The 15,074-nt window shown below is 38.5% G+C and overlaps 1 protein-coding gene across 1 annotated transcript; it reads left to right on the forward strand.

Annotated features, from left to right (window-relative positions):
* The first annotated feature begins 5,166 nt into the window (after positions 1-5,166).
* LOC148872785 (Protein phosphatase 2C family protein) lies at positions 5,167-13,783 on the forward strand. The gene is made up of 4 exons (XM_088971721.1): positions 5,167-5,847; positions 8,496-8,860; positions 12,870-13,106; positions 13,193-13,783. The coding sequence occupies exons 1-4, from the start codon at positions 5,553-5,555 to the stop codon at positions 13,439-13,441; spliced, it is 1,146 nt and encodes a 381-aa protein (XP_088827847.1). The 5' UTR covers positions 5,167-5,552; the 3' UTR covers positions 13,442-13,783.
* The last annotated feature ends 1,291 nt before the right edge of the window (positions 13,784-15,074 follow it).

The following is a 15,074-nucleotide window of genomic DNA, read 5'->3' on the forward strand; positions in this document are numbered from 1 at the left end:
CAATAAATGTGTCATATATATTGAAACTTCTTTCTAACAGCACATTTGACCATAACTTTTTTTTTATATAAAAGAAAAAAAAAACCAAATCAGAGGTGATGTTTCTTATTATTATAACCTTGAATGTGACATTATATTTCACATTTAAGAAACTAATTAAATGGGTAGAGGAAGGGGTTTACGATTTGTGTGAAGTTATTTTCAAAGGTCTTAACAGAGGTGGAGGGAGGAGTGGATTCTAAGGAGCCTTGGTTCCCTTTGTGCCTTAAATTTCTTCATATTATTGGATTAGCATACCCTAATTGATCAATTTGACAACAAAATGGGGTGTCTTTTGAAGAATAAAGCATGGTATGCGAGATGAACTACAATATTTTGAAGGGCTTTCCACTATGTTAATTATTAATTTTTGTATTGATTTTGTATTAGGCTCAATTTGGATAGAGTACAAATATAAATATATACAGTGCAAATAGATACAAAATACCAGATTTTATACTCTACATATTTGTATTTATGCTCCTTCCAAACTGAGCCAATGCATGAATAGCATCAGCACTTGGTCAGCATAAGAAAGTAAGGCATAACTGGCCATAATGCTATTATCATTGGTTGTTATTGATTTAGCTATTGTGACCGCTTACCACATTCCGGTCCTCAATGAGTTTGGGTTTCGTGTTTGTGTTATGGCCATCCTTTACCTAATAAAAAAGAAGACTGTATTGGGTGTGATGTGTGCGATACAATAATTACTATATGCATAAGGAGGCAAATGGATGGGTTGAATGAGGGTTGAAGGCTAACAACCCAACCTAATCCACCCATTTCAATATTTTAATCTATACAAATGCATCCTTATTAGAAAAGGAAAATAAAGATAAAAAGTGCGTAAATAATCAATTTATTTCAACTAATTGTTTATAAAAAAAAAAGAGAATTTCATACATATCCAATGTATCATATATATATATATTTGACTTTGAACTCAACACCATTTAAAGGAATTTAGAGGGGTTTCTATATATAATCATTAGAACTTCCATTTAGGGGTGGATTTGAGCCGAGCCGAATATTTGGCTATTTTGGCTATTTGAGCTTAGTTTGCATGAATAGTATTAGGGTTCGAGCTTGAGTTCAATTCGAGCTAGAGATTTGAGTTCAACTATAAGCCAAGTTTTTTTTTTGTAAATTAAAAATTATATGTATAAAATTATTATTTTTTATTTTTTAGACAAAAAAGCTAAGAGTTATAAAAAATATTTACTATTAATATATATATATATATATATATATATATATATATATATATATATATATATATATATATGTATATGTATGTATGTATATATATAGGCTCGTAAGCCTCATGAGCCAAGCTTCATTGGGATCGATCTTGGCTCGATTAGCAAACAAGCCTATATATATTGGGCTCAAATTCGGCTCGAAGTTTGGTTTAAACTGAGCCGAGCTCGAATAGCTTGTGAAAGGCTCAACTTATGGCCATCCCTACTCCTATCTTACCTAACCTTGAAACCTTGTCTTAAAAAAGTTAATAAGAAAATAAAGTATTGTACATTAGAAAACCTCAGTAGGCCAGGTCAGCTTGGACACCTCGAGTAAGGCTGATGTTCAAGTAGCTTGTGGTGTCCCGACTTGTCGATGTGCTACATAGCCCTCATCTAGATTCTAGACAGTCGTCTCTGATCTCTTCAGGATCACACCGCACATCAATGAGCCTTATCCTTATCTTGTCCGAATCAGAGGGACTTGATAAGCCTTATCATCTCACATGAAGTCTATCTCTCGGGTGCAAAACGGACTCCTGGTTACACAAGCCAGAGATCTCGGATATGTTTTGTGAGGCCTATGACAACTAGCCTATATAAGGGCAATACCTCCAGCCTCAGAAGGTACATGTGATTTAGCTCTCATACTCTCATATTTACAAGCAAACCAACTTGCTACAACACTCTTTGCTAACTTAAGTATTGGAATGTCCACACCAGGTAAACCACCCCATGACCTTTGATATTGTTCTTCTTGCAGTTCAACCGGCCATGTGTTAATATGACGTCCGAACTACCTTCCAGTTAAGAGAGAACAGATCGCATATTATCAAGGACCAAACCAATATAACATGATATGTCCAATACGCTTCAATACATGATGAAATTTTGAACCTTGGTTTCCTGCACCCCACCCCCTTTGGGTATGTGTTGTTGAGTTGAGGCAAACCGATACCGAACCCATTGGCATCAAAGTTTACATTACAAGTAGTGAAGCAAGGTTCAAAATATAGATACATACCGTTACGCTAAAATGGGGCATATTGGATGTTTCAACCCCATGCTCTTGCTTTTTTTTTTTTTTTCAGTTTGTTTTCAAACCTATTTCAAATACCAGAACGTTTATATTTGATGTATCCTTTAAAACATGTTAAAATTCGGGTTAATACGTGATAAACTTTTGAGCGCCTTGTTGATTAATTGATGAAAATAAAAAACCACAACATACACTCAAAAACAGCTTAGAGAGAGACCAAGTAACTGCAAGTAAGAAGGAATTCAGAGGAATGTAAATTGTAAAGCACATCTACCTATCTATATCAATAATATAAAGAAGAATGTCTAGAGGGCCAAGGCCTCTCACCACAGCTCTCACACATTGGCATCTCCATTCTCAACATTTGCATGTGTGCAATCCTCTCACCACAGCTCTCACACATAGGCATCTCCGTTCACACATAGGCCTCTCACCACAGCTCTCTCCACTGCATCTCCTTTTCCCCCTCTTTTTCCATTTGGTACACTCTGCTTAGTTAGGCTTTTCTTAGTATTAGTAATGGTTTAATGGTAGTTTTTAAAAATCTCTTAATAAGTCGGTTTTTCAATTTTAGTTAGTCTCTCCTTGTTAGTAATGAGTGCATGTTAGGAGTCCAGATCTCTTGCCCATGAGAATTCTACCCACGTTTATTGGAATAACACATGGAGAACATCCTATCCTCTGCATAGTATTATGCAGGGGGAAATGTTCCCAATTCACGGGGTAGTGTATTGTGGGTTGGCGTGGGCAGAATTCTCGTGAGCAGGTGATCCGGACTCGCATGTTAGCTTTTAAAGTCCCTAAGAGGTTGGTATACCAATTTTCATTCGCTCAACTCAGGTGTATTCATTCAAAATATGACACTTCTTTTTCTAACCCACCTCTCTCTTCTCGTTGTTTTTAGCTTTTTTATCTGTATTTATTGTTTTTAGTTCAAAAATATTGTCTTATGGGAGAGACGTTTCATTTCTCTATATCTTTGGTTTTGCAGGTTTCGATTAAACCCAATTGTTTGGTTTTCATTTTTCTGCCTGTTCTCTCTCTCTAAGTTTGGATTAAACCCGCTTCTCTCTCTCTTTAGATCATCTCAAAGAAAGCTTTGTGCCCTTGTCAGTCTCGCATTTTAGGAGAACTCAAAACCAGGTAGCCCACTGAATTTGATTTGATATCCGATGGATATTAAAAATTAATACTCAAATTCAAGTCCGATTAATTTAGGCCGTCAAGTCAGTGCCCATGCCAGGCCGCTAGGTCGCGCCGCCAGGCCGCACTGGGGTTAGGCCGCTAGGTCGTGCCTAGGCAGGCCACCAAGTCACGCCTGGGCCAGGCCGCTAGGTTGCGCTTGTGCCAGGCCGCACCAGGTCGCATCTGTGCCAGGCCACGCCAGGTTGCGCCTGGGCCGCCAGGTCGAACACCACCAACTTGGCTAAGGAAAATTGTTGCCTATTTGTTTTGATGTGCCATGTGTCACAATGTCAACGAAGGGCTAAATCTACCCTCATCAAATCCGATTATGTTGAATCTCGAAATCAGATTTTCGAATACCATTATTACCCCTAATCACATGCGAATTCCATTCCAAGTTGGTTGGTTGATCAAAATTATGAGAAATGATTACCAAATGATGTATCCTCCTTAATTATCAATAAATTTCTTTTTCTACCTAAAAGCGCTCTACACCAATTGAAATTTCTATATGCCTATTTTTGAACCTTTAACTTTATGTGTTTTATTTAATTAAAATGTATAATTTTGTTCTTTTCTTATTGGTTATGGATAATTCTGAAAATTTTATCCATTCCTTTAAATTCTTCCCATCCCAAGCTATCTGGCATCTTCAACTAACTCTCTTCATCAGCCCACCTTCAAAGCAGCCCCCGCTACTTGTTAAATAATAATAAATAATAACTAATAAATAACGAAAAAAGAATATTATTCACATAATATAATAAAACAAAATTCCTGTATATTGCACACTAAATCAATTTAATTAACTTATAACTATAATGCCCTTATTAAGGCTTTAATTGGACTAAAAATGACTCTACCCTATTGTTAAATAAATCCCGTACATCGCACGGGTTCCTATATATATTCATATAGATGAATTCTTCCACCACGCTGCTTAGCTAGTCCTAGTCCTGTTTTTTTTTTAAGCTATCTATAAAAAAATAAAAGAAATAAAGGCGGGACTATTTGAACTCTCACTCACAATCAATTCAATTTCCTTATACAATCCACAAACTGAATCTGATCACTCTCATGGAACATGGCCATCTCTACCATAAGTCTGTGCATCAACTATCAACCATGCCACATGGTGGGTCCCGTCCCCTGCTGCTGAAATTTGCATAGGAGCCCTAATACAACGGTAATAGCACTGGAGCACCATGTATTGCCAACTGTTAATACACTGACACGTGTAGGTATCATCTTTTACCACGTGGCTTATCATTCTCTTCACGTCAGTAAGCTCTACACTGTAAATGGCTTTCGGTCGTTTTGTGGGCGAGTGTCAGTCGAGGGAGGCGAAATCTCGGAAGACGCCTCCGTTGCTCCCTCCGTCCTCGTGGCCGATATTTTTCATTTTTCTCGCCAAATTGTTGATTCCGAAACGTTACGTTACATTACGCTGAGTTGAGTTGCGTTGCGTGCTTACGTGGTGCTGCGTCTCCCGCATGTTTCGACCTCGATCGAGTTCGGCAGTTCGCAGTCGTCACTCGTCACTCACTCAGTCGCTGACACAAATGTGAAATGTTACAGTGGGATGGCAATCTTGTAAATATAAGCCATAAAACTGGCATTTCTGTAAAACAGGATCCTATAAAGCGAAGCACAGAAAGCTTGCTCACACGCCTCGTCAACTTTCCCATTTTCAGCAGTTGCACTGCAGCAAAATAAAAACCGCTTCAACGCCTTCTCTCTTTTCGTCCTTTTTTTTTTTTTTAATATTTTTTTACCCTTTTTTCACTCCAGAATTCCAATCTCTTCTTCTCTACATCATCGAAACCCTAATCCGCCATTCTTCCGATTGCGATTCACTCCGAACCTCACCAGAGAGATCTCTCTTTCGCCATTCTCCTTTGTTCACTGAACGACCTCTTAGTCATCGGTTCTCTTCCTTTTGCCTTCTTGGTTCATAGTATATTGAATTCTCCCTGGTGTGATCTGCCACTGGTCTTTGCGACCTCTGAAGCACTTTAGGGTTTCTTCTTTTGAGGAAATGAGGGATGTTTTCGTGGTTGGCAAGATTAGCGTCGGCATGCTGGCGCCCGGTCCGGCGGTACGCCCGTATGAGCAAGGATGATGAGGACGGGACCGACGATGCGCTTCTTTGGTGCAGAGACCTCGACCGGCATTCTTTAGGCGAGTTCTCGATCGCTGTTGTCCAAGCTAACGAGATCATTGAGGATCACAGCCAGGTTGAGACGGGTCCGCATGCCACATTTGTCGGCGTTTATGATGGTCACGGTGGTCCTGAAGCTTCCCGTTTTGTTCGCGAACACCTATTCCGTCATCTAATGAGTAAGTTACTTTCTTCTTCGTTTTTTTGTATTTCTTCCCTTGCCAATCTCTGTGGCGGTAATTACCTCAATCAAGATTTGCTTGGATTTTACCTTTATCCGATAATAGTGGCTGGTGCATAAAGCTGTATGTATTCCTAATTGGGCTTTTGGTTGTGTTTAATTAGTTCATATTTGATCGATCGATTAGTCTCCTGTATTCATGAATCTGAATCATGGTCAGACACTTGAAGCCAACTTCCTGTGACACGAAATGGTCATTCATCATTGCCATTACATACTAAAAAATGAGACGCAATTAGGCTTATTATAGTGATGCTCCATTTGACTTGTACTTAATGGAGAATTTCTAGAATCTTGAGGAAGTTGCACAGGATCTAAGATGTGATCACATCTTTTTTCCCTTTTTGATTGATAATAGAGAAAATTTATTAATTATAACAAAAGACTAAGATGCGTTTCAACTTCTTTTTACCATTTTATTGAACAGATGGTAGGATCATAACGGTTGGGAGTTTTTCATAATATAATATGGTAAAGGATTACATTTGCACTTTTCCAATTATGTTGTGGATTTAAGGGGATTGCAGGAATCGTCCATTGGATATTGCACATGAGACTAATTTTCAAATGGCTTTTATACAAGACAAAGAGAGCTGGTTCTTGGTAGCATGTTCATCTTCTTGGTACCAGAGTGTCTTCTCTCTTATAAAGATGCAAAAATGTTCTTTACTACGTTGGCTCTCATTTGGCAAAGTCCACCTATGTGACAGAAGTGAAGGATATAAGAGTATTAAATAGTAGCGATTTTGGACCTGACTTTGTTTTTTCCTCCTGTCTTCAGGCAAGGAATTTGTGTGTGCTTTTTTATTTTCTTCAATAAAGTATGAAGGGATTCTTTTCGTCAGTTATGATACATTTTTTTTTCCCATGCTCTCTTTCACTCTTCTGGATCATTTCTTAGAAGTTTCGTTTTTGTTTATTAATTCATTTCCTCCCTCTTGTTGGGATTGCATATGAGTGTCATGTTTCACATTTCCCCTCCAGCTGTTGGGAACTTGGGATTCACTGAACCTGATTGGTGTAGTTAGTGTCATAGATCCGGTCCCAATATCGTTAAACAATGTCATTTGTTTTGAGCTTTGGGACTTGATAGTCTCATAAGGAGAAATATTATAGCTAAACCATCCAAGATTCAACGTATTGATATTTGATACAATACATCCGATACGGGTGCGTCATATCGTGTCTAAGGGCCACCGATATGCTCAATCTTAAGTGTTAATTGATTTTGTTGGCTTTATGTATTATTACATGATAAGACATTATGTACTGACAAATAAATAAAAAGAGGGGGTCGAATTTCAACTGAATGAAACTCTTGATACACAAATTTTGTGTATTGGGAGTATTGATACTTTGAACCATGAAACCACCTAATCTCCATTGCAAGATGACCTGTTAATTCCTATTTTTCTCTATATGTAACTATGGAATTATTCTTACTTGAAATCCTACAAGGAATGTGGCTTCTTGTGATTTCTTTGTTCTTTGTAATTTCAACCTTTTTTGTGCTTTATTGGTGATTATTAATAGCATCAGTATCTCAATGGGTAAAACCAGCAGCAAGCCAGCAAGAGCAGGAACTGTTGAATAATGACTATGATGGAGATGATGCTCTATATACTAATGATGTAAAGTGAAAGGAAAAACAACAAAAGTAATATGAGTATGTAGCCGTTCTACATTCAATGCTACTTAATGCATATAGACCAATGTTTTAAAATGTGGAGGTGTGATGCAAGGTGTTCTACCATCCCAAGGAGTGAGGCTTAAACCAGAATGCAATAGTAAGCCTCTCAAACATGGATTTTTTTAATTAATAAATAATTAAAATAAGATGAAATAAATAAAAATATAGTAAATATCCTATAAAAATTGGAAATTTTATGAGAAATTAGAGAACTTCCTATTTGCAATTTCTAATAATATAACCATCACATTCCAATATAGAATTGAAGTAACACCGTATTAACTATCATCATCCATAATTATAGGAGTACCAGCCGCCATCAATATATCACTTGCAGAGATGCAAATCAAATTTTCAGAATTAGCAATTCCCATAAATTGCACAACATTAACATAAACAAATGTGTTATCTCATATTAAAAGAAGTCAAAGCTATGGTGCCCCTACTTCTCTTTAGAACATTTTATTAATGATGTTACAATAAACAAATTTGGAGGGCTTTCATCCTTGGTATAATATATAACGGGGAATATGATAAAATGGTTCCCTATTTTTATTTATAACATCTTTATTAAAAAAATAAAAACTAGCTTACACTATAAGAGCATTTAGGTGTGCGCTCATACGCCTCAAGCATTTCTGTGCTCCCATTGTGTGCCTCCAAGTGTTTTCCTAGTGCCTTGCTTGGAGGTGTTTTAAAACATTGATTTAGACATTCCTCAGACATCACTATTACTTTGGGTTTCTTTTGTAACTTCCCCCCGATTGACAATGTTGCATGATTTCCATTTATGATAAGCTGCTTGTCATTGAATTCTCACTTGTGCATTATATTTTCAATTTGTGTTTGCCAGTACTAAAGGTTCTATACTACACATCCTTTTCCTATTTTTTCAGGGCTTGCTCGAGAAAATGGAACTATATCTGAAGATGTTCTTAGAAATGCATTTTCTGCTACAGAGGAAGGATTTCTTACTCTTGTGCGAAGAACATGGGAAATTAAACCATTAATTGCTGCAATTGGATCTTGTTGTTTGGTTGGAGTTATCTGGAGAGGAACATTATATGTTGCTAACTTGGGTGATTCTAGAGCTGTAGTAGGTTGTTTAGGTAGGTCAAATAACATCATTGCAGAGCAATTGACTATGGATCATAATGCATGCATGGAAGAGGTCAGACAGGAACTTAAATCCTTGCATCCAGATGATTCACATATTGTAGTTATGAAGCATGGAGTATGGCGTATCAAAGGCATTATCCAGGTTTGCACCCTTTGAGCTACAACTCTTGTCTTTCCATTTATCCAATCTCCAATTTTGTATATTCAAATGTGGTATTATCATTAACAGTTCATTATGGTGTTGTTTTAATTGTTTATTGTTGTTAGTATTAATTTATGCTTCTAGGTTTAATGCTATCCATTTTCCAACAAATACGTTTGACTCCTTATGTAAAATAGTGAATATATATTTTTTTATCAGCATGTAAAATAGATAATAGTTTATTGAAAAATAGAACTTGCAGATGATACGATTCTGTTTTGCGAAGGTGAGGATGTCAATTGAATTAAAATTTTGAAACTCTCTATACAACTCTTTGAACAGGTGTCAAAGGTGAATTTTGAAAAAAGTTGTATGGTTGGAGTCAATATGGGGGAGTTTGCAGATATTTTGGGATGTGCAGTGTCTAATTGATCGTTAAACTACCTGGGTTTACCTTTGGGAGACAATCCTCAGAGAGATGATTTCTGGGCCCCTGTTGTGGAGAGATTTGAAAAGAGGCTGGCCAACTGGAAAAGAAATTATTTGTCCCTTGGAGGGAGAATTACCCTAATTAGGTCTATGTTGGCTAACATTCCTATATATTTTCTGTCCGTTTTTAGGATACCGGTGAAGGTGGCTAGTAGGTTGGAATGGGAGGAGAAGAGAGACCATAGGGTCAAATGGGAGGTGGTTTGTAGAGCTAAAAAGGAGGGAGGGTTGGGTATTGGTAATATTAGGACTAGGAACCTAGCACTACAAGGAAAATGGTTGTGGAGATTCTCACTGGAGAGAGATAGGTTGTGGGTTAAGGTGGTGGGAAGTATACATGGACTGGCAGATAATGGTTGGGATTCAGGAATTCTAGCAAGGGCCACAAGAGCTTCTCCTTGAAGAGCCATTCAAGCCATCTTGCCTTTATTCTCTCTATGGATCAGGTATGACTTGCATTCTGGTACCCTTATCAAATTCTAGGAACAAGTCTAGGTTGGGGACTTCCCTTTGAAAGATCAATTTCCAGGCCTTTTTGCTTTGTCCTCCCTCAAGAATGAACCAATTTCTTCTTTTATTTCTCCTTCTAATCCACCCTCTGGGTTTGGTTGGAACCTAAGCTTGAGAAAAGGTGTTAGGGACACAGAGATTGCCTGTACCAAAGCCTTACTTTCTATCCTTGAAGGGGTCTTTATTGATCCATCTAAAGCAAATTGCAGAATCTGGACACTCACTCCCTCGGGCTCTTATACTTGTGCCTCCTTTTTCAAAGCACTAGTACCCTCTCATCCCACTGGCTTTTCTTTTCCTTTTAAAGAAGTGTGGTGTCGACCTATACCTCCTAAGGTCGGGAGTTTTTGTTGGGAAGCCTTCCTGGGAAGAGTTAATACAGGGGATCTACTCCAAAGGAAAAGACCCAACAGCTGTTTGTCTCATTGGTGTGTTCTCTGTAAGTCTGACGGTGAGTCCGGATATCGCTTGCTAATTTCTTGTCGGTTTGTTAAAGCTATTTGGGTATGGTTTACATTTTTGTTTGGATGCAGGTGGACCCCGCCCCCCTCCCTCCTCTGAATGTTCAAAGCTTGTTTTCTTCCATGACTAATTGGCCAACTAAAAGGGTTAAAATCACATGGAGGTGTGGTAGAGCTGCAGTATGTTGGACAGTGTGGGAGGAGAGGAACTCAAGGATCTTCTCGAGTAAAAAGAGAGGTATGGAAGAAATTATAGAGAGTATTCACATTAGAATGACACAATGGTGAGAACACTGGAGCTGTTCAAAGTGTTTTCAGTTGATGAGTTGTTAATGAATTGGAAGGAGATTGCAGATTCAGGCCTATGTAGAAAGTTATTAAAAGCTTGCTGGAGTCCACCTATTGGATTCACCAAACTGAATTTTGATGGTAGCAGCATAGGCAACCCAGGGCCTTCTGGAATTGGAGGTGTGATAAGGGATGGAACAGGGAACGTGTTAGCCATGTACTCTAGGCCGATTGGGGTGGGAGATTCATTGAGGGCTGAGATTCTTGGAGCTATTGAAGGAATTCAAAGGGTCAAGGAAATGAAGATCAAAAAGGTGGTTATAGAAGGTGATTCTGCAATGGTGGTGAAATGGCTAACAGAGGACAGTGCTATGATGTGGAAATACAGCAATGAAAAGAGGAAATATAAATGGTTAACCAGGGACATGGAAATTCAATGTCATTGGATAAAGAGAAGTGCAAATGCATTGGCTGATGGTCTAGCTAGGCAAGGGGTTTAGCTCCATCCCATTGTAATCTTGTTTTATCATTAATAAAATTTCACTGTTACTGATAAAAGAAAAAGATAAAATAACAGATAAAAAGTAAAAATCAAAATTTTCCTGCCAAGTTCAATAATCCTATTTCTCGGAGCTTCATGAGTCCGATGTCTTGTACCTATACCAGTTTCAAGTATTGGACAAATTGTCTTCCTTTTTGCTGCATTACCGTTTCTGATTATTCTTATTCTTATGCACTGTGCCATGTGTAATGGCACTACCAGACCCACGAGTAACTAAAAACAGATTTTTTTTTTCTGGATTTGGAAGGTATTTGGCTTCAGGATTTCTTGATCAATTTCATACCTAAAATCTACTGGCAGTCTGTTGGATAAAACCTGTCTTCCCCAATGTTTGAAGGTGCAGTATATGATAGACTGAGTTAAGGAGCTGTGCTTGGTAGGATTGGTTGCATGGACTTAATTTCTACCTTCAATTATATCTGTTTGTATAGTTTTTCTCCTGGACTTTAATGGCTGTGTATGCTGTAATCTCTTGGAAGAGATGATAAAGAGAAGAAAGAAGTTTAGAATAAGAGAAGCAGTAATTGAGTTGGTTTACAGTTAGGGTAGGACACTGGATCTAAATAATGGACCTTTTCTTTCCATTTTCCACTGATGGCATTTTTAGGAAGTGGAGGGAAGTGACGGGATCTTCAAGAGAGAAACAATACCAAAATATTGGTGGCCTGGAGAAGGTTGTGTAAGATTAAATTTTGATGGGAGTAGTAGCATGGGCAATCTAGGGCTTTCAGGAGTGGGGAAAGTATTTAGGGATGAAGGAGGTGTTATGAGAGCATTGTTTTCATAGCCAACCAGAAAAGGGGATTTTCTAAGAGCAGAATCCATGGCTGCATTGTTTGGAGTCCAAAAGGCAAAAGAGTTAAATATCAATAAGTTGATTATGGAGGGCAATTAAAAAATGGTGGTGAGATGCTTACAGAATAGAAAGGAAACATAATAGAACCTACAGAAATGAAAAGGCTCATTTACAAAAAAAAAAGGTTCCAGTGTCTAACCTGGGATATGCAAGTGCAGGTTCAATGGGTTCAGAGATCATCCAACAACATGGTACATCAGAAAATCAAGGGAGTCTTAGGAATCAATTATTCTGGGCGGTTTTGTAATTTGATTGTAAAGTGGGGAGAGAGAGTTCTCTATGCTCTCCACTGGTTGTATAATTTATTGTACATTTTCACCAAATAAACAACTTCTATATGTATTATTTATTCTTTTTAAGCAACTCTGATTTTTTTTTCTATTATTTTGATAAGCAAAGCAACTCTGATGGTTAAACAACCTACTACCTCCATACTGTGCAAATGTGCTGACCTGTTTCTGGGTTAATTGATGTGTGCATTGTTCAACTATGTGGTTTTACAAGAATTTTAAGAAGATGGATCTTAGAATTGCCTGGTTCTGTTGATGGGTCTGAAGTTAAATTTCTATATGCATTTTTTATCCTGAATTAAAGGTGCAGTTATATGTTACCTTAGCAATGATTCTCATGCACTTTATTTTTATATGCATAATCTCTTATGCAATCATATTAAATCTGTGCGTTTTTCCAATGATTACCTTTTCTTTTGTGATTGTAGGTGTATAATTTCCCAACTCAACCACTGTTAGAATTTATTTGTTAATAACACCATAAAACCTGTTCTTCTGTTTCTTTTTTTTTTTTTTTTTTTCTTATCCCTGATCGTGTGCTCTCCACATACAGGTATCTAGATCTATTGGGGATGCATACTTGAAGAAGCCAGAGTTTACTATTGATCCATCTATCTCGCGTTTTCGGCTTTCAGAACCCCTTCATCGCCCTGTTCTTACTGCTGAACCATCTATATATTCAAGAGCCATAAGACCTCAAGATAAATTTGTGATATTTGCATCTGATGGGCTGTGGGAACACATGACAAATCAGGAAGCTGCTGAAATCGTACATAATTACCCGAGAGCAGTATGTAGCTTTCGTCCACGCTTCTATTCTATTTTGTCCTTTATTATCCAGGGATACTCATTCATCCATTCTTCCAAAAATGGCAGGGAATAGCCAAGAGGCTTGTCAAGACAGCTTTAAGTGAAGCTGCTAGAAAGAGAGAAATGAGATACAATGACCTTAAGAAGGTTGAGAAAGGGATCAGGCGATTCTTCCATGATGATATTACAGTTGTTGTCTTATTCTTAGACCATGAGTTGCTAGGAAAGAGGGCAGTCGTACCAGACCTGTCTGTACGAGGCTTCATTGATGCAGTTGGACCATCCGATTTCTCAGCTTTGGAAGAGATGACATGAATACGACCTTGGTTATCTGACGCAACATTGGTGGGTCGCTTGAACTGGTCCAATATGCCTTCACACATCAGGTTTAGCTAGTCTCCTTTCAGTTTGCACACAAACCTTTTGCAAAACATTTGGTGGTTATTCTTGTGATCTTTACTGGATTCCTTTGTTTTAAGTTGTACCCACTCCTGTGACTATCCTTGTACTCATCCATGGTGCTGTACTGCAATTCTTCCAAGAATAGGTTCAGATTTTTTTTTTTTTTTTTTTTTTTATTCGTGGGCCATCTTTTGTTTACTTGTTAGTATGTAAATTGAACTGCGAATTTCATATTTCTATGCTTCATTTCAATAATCCACTTCTTGCTAAGCATCTTTTGGTTGGGTGACTGGCAAAGCGCCAAAGCCTACTAGTTGGCTTACAAAACAAAAGCCATAGTTGTTAGCTATCATATTTGACTAATTTCTATTATACTCCAGTGGTTAATATCTGATCCGTGGTTATTACTAGACCTGTTCATGGGCTGGGCCGGACCGGGCTTTTACTCTTCATGAATAGAAATTTGTTAGGCTTGAGCTCAAGCCCGGCCCGACCAACGGGCCTATAATTTCAGCCTGAGTCCGGTTCTAATAAAAAGCTCGACTTAATAAAAAAATTGGAATTTTTCCTATTCACCACTGGTGACTGTTCGCCGGAGCTGAGTTTGTGGTGAGAGAGAGAGAGAGCTCACTGCCGTCGTCGGTGCCTATAATCGTTGCCTCGCTGTCACCGGTGTCTGAGATTTGAAAGAGAAGTAAGGGGAACGAGAGAGAGAGAGAGGACTCACCGCCAGAGTTGTTGCGTTGGTAAATGTTTGCTGCCTCGCTGGTTGGAAAGAAGTGAAAGAAAGAGGGGTTTGACTAGTGTATTTTAACTTTAATCTATAGGTTGGACCAGGTTGGGCTTGGGTTGGGATATTTTGACAAATCCTGAGCCTGGCTCGAATTTATTATGAGCCAGGCTTTTTGACCCGGGGTTAAGCCTGTAGGCTCATTTATGTGTTCAATTCTGTCCAGGGACTGGGCCGGGCCGGCCTGTTGGGCCACCTGGCCCATGAACAGGTCTAGCTATTACATATAGTAAGACGGACAGACCAAAAGAGTGAACTCTACAAAGTTCCAGTTTCTGGGTTACAAATTCAATTCATAAATAGCAAGTGTGAACAACAGAATACAATTGTAGGTGCTAGCGTGCTAAATTTTTAATGCCTAGAACGTTGTGCGTGGCATTGGCTTGGACGGACTTCGCGTGTCGAATCAGTACTTTCCTCTTATCCACTCGAGTATGAGATCTGGTTAAACTCCAGTGGTTTCTAATTTTCTATTGGTTTTCATTAATTTCGTGCTCTACCAGCATGTGTGGGACTATCTAGTAGTACGCCCTTCAAGTGATCACCACAAGTTGGAGACGTTCTGGACCAGTTGAACCCCTGGCCCTGGAGCTGGAGCTGATATTCCTTTGCCTTCACTTGGAGCAAATAATTGCAGAGCGAGGCGAGGAGGCAAGAAGCACAAGATGTCTCAACTCAACCACTGAGAAGAGATGCTAGCATCTGCAATTATTTGCTAGCACGACATGAGTGCATGTGTGAACGGCAAGACTAAAG

The sequence above is a fragment of the Nelumbo lutea genome, chromosome 2, assembly GCF_056320005.1.
Source record: "Nelumbo lutea isolate HS-2025 chromosome 2, American lotus-T2T, whole genome shotgun sequence".
Lineage (NCBI taxonomy): Eukaryota > Viridiplantae > Streptophyta > Magnoliopsida > Proteales > Nelumbonaceae > Nelumbo > Nelumbo lutea.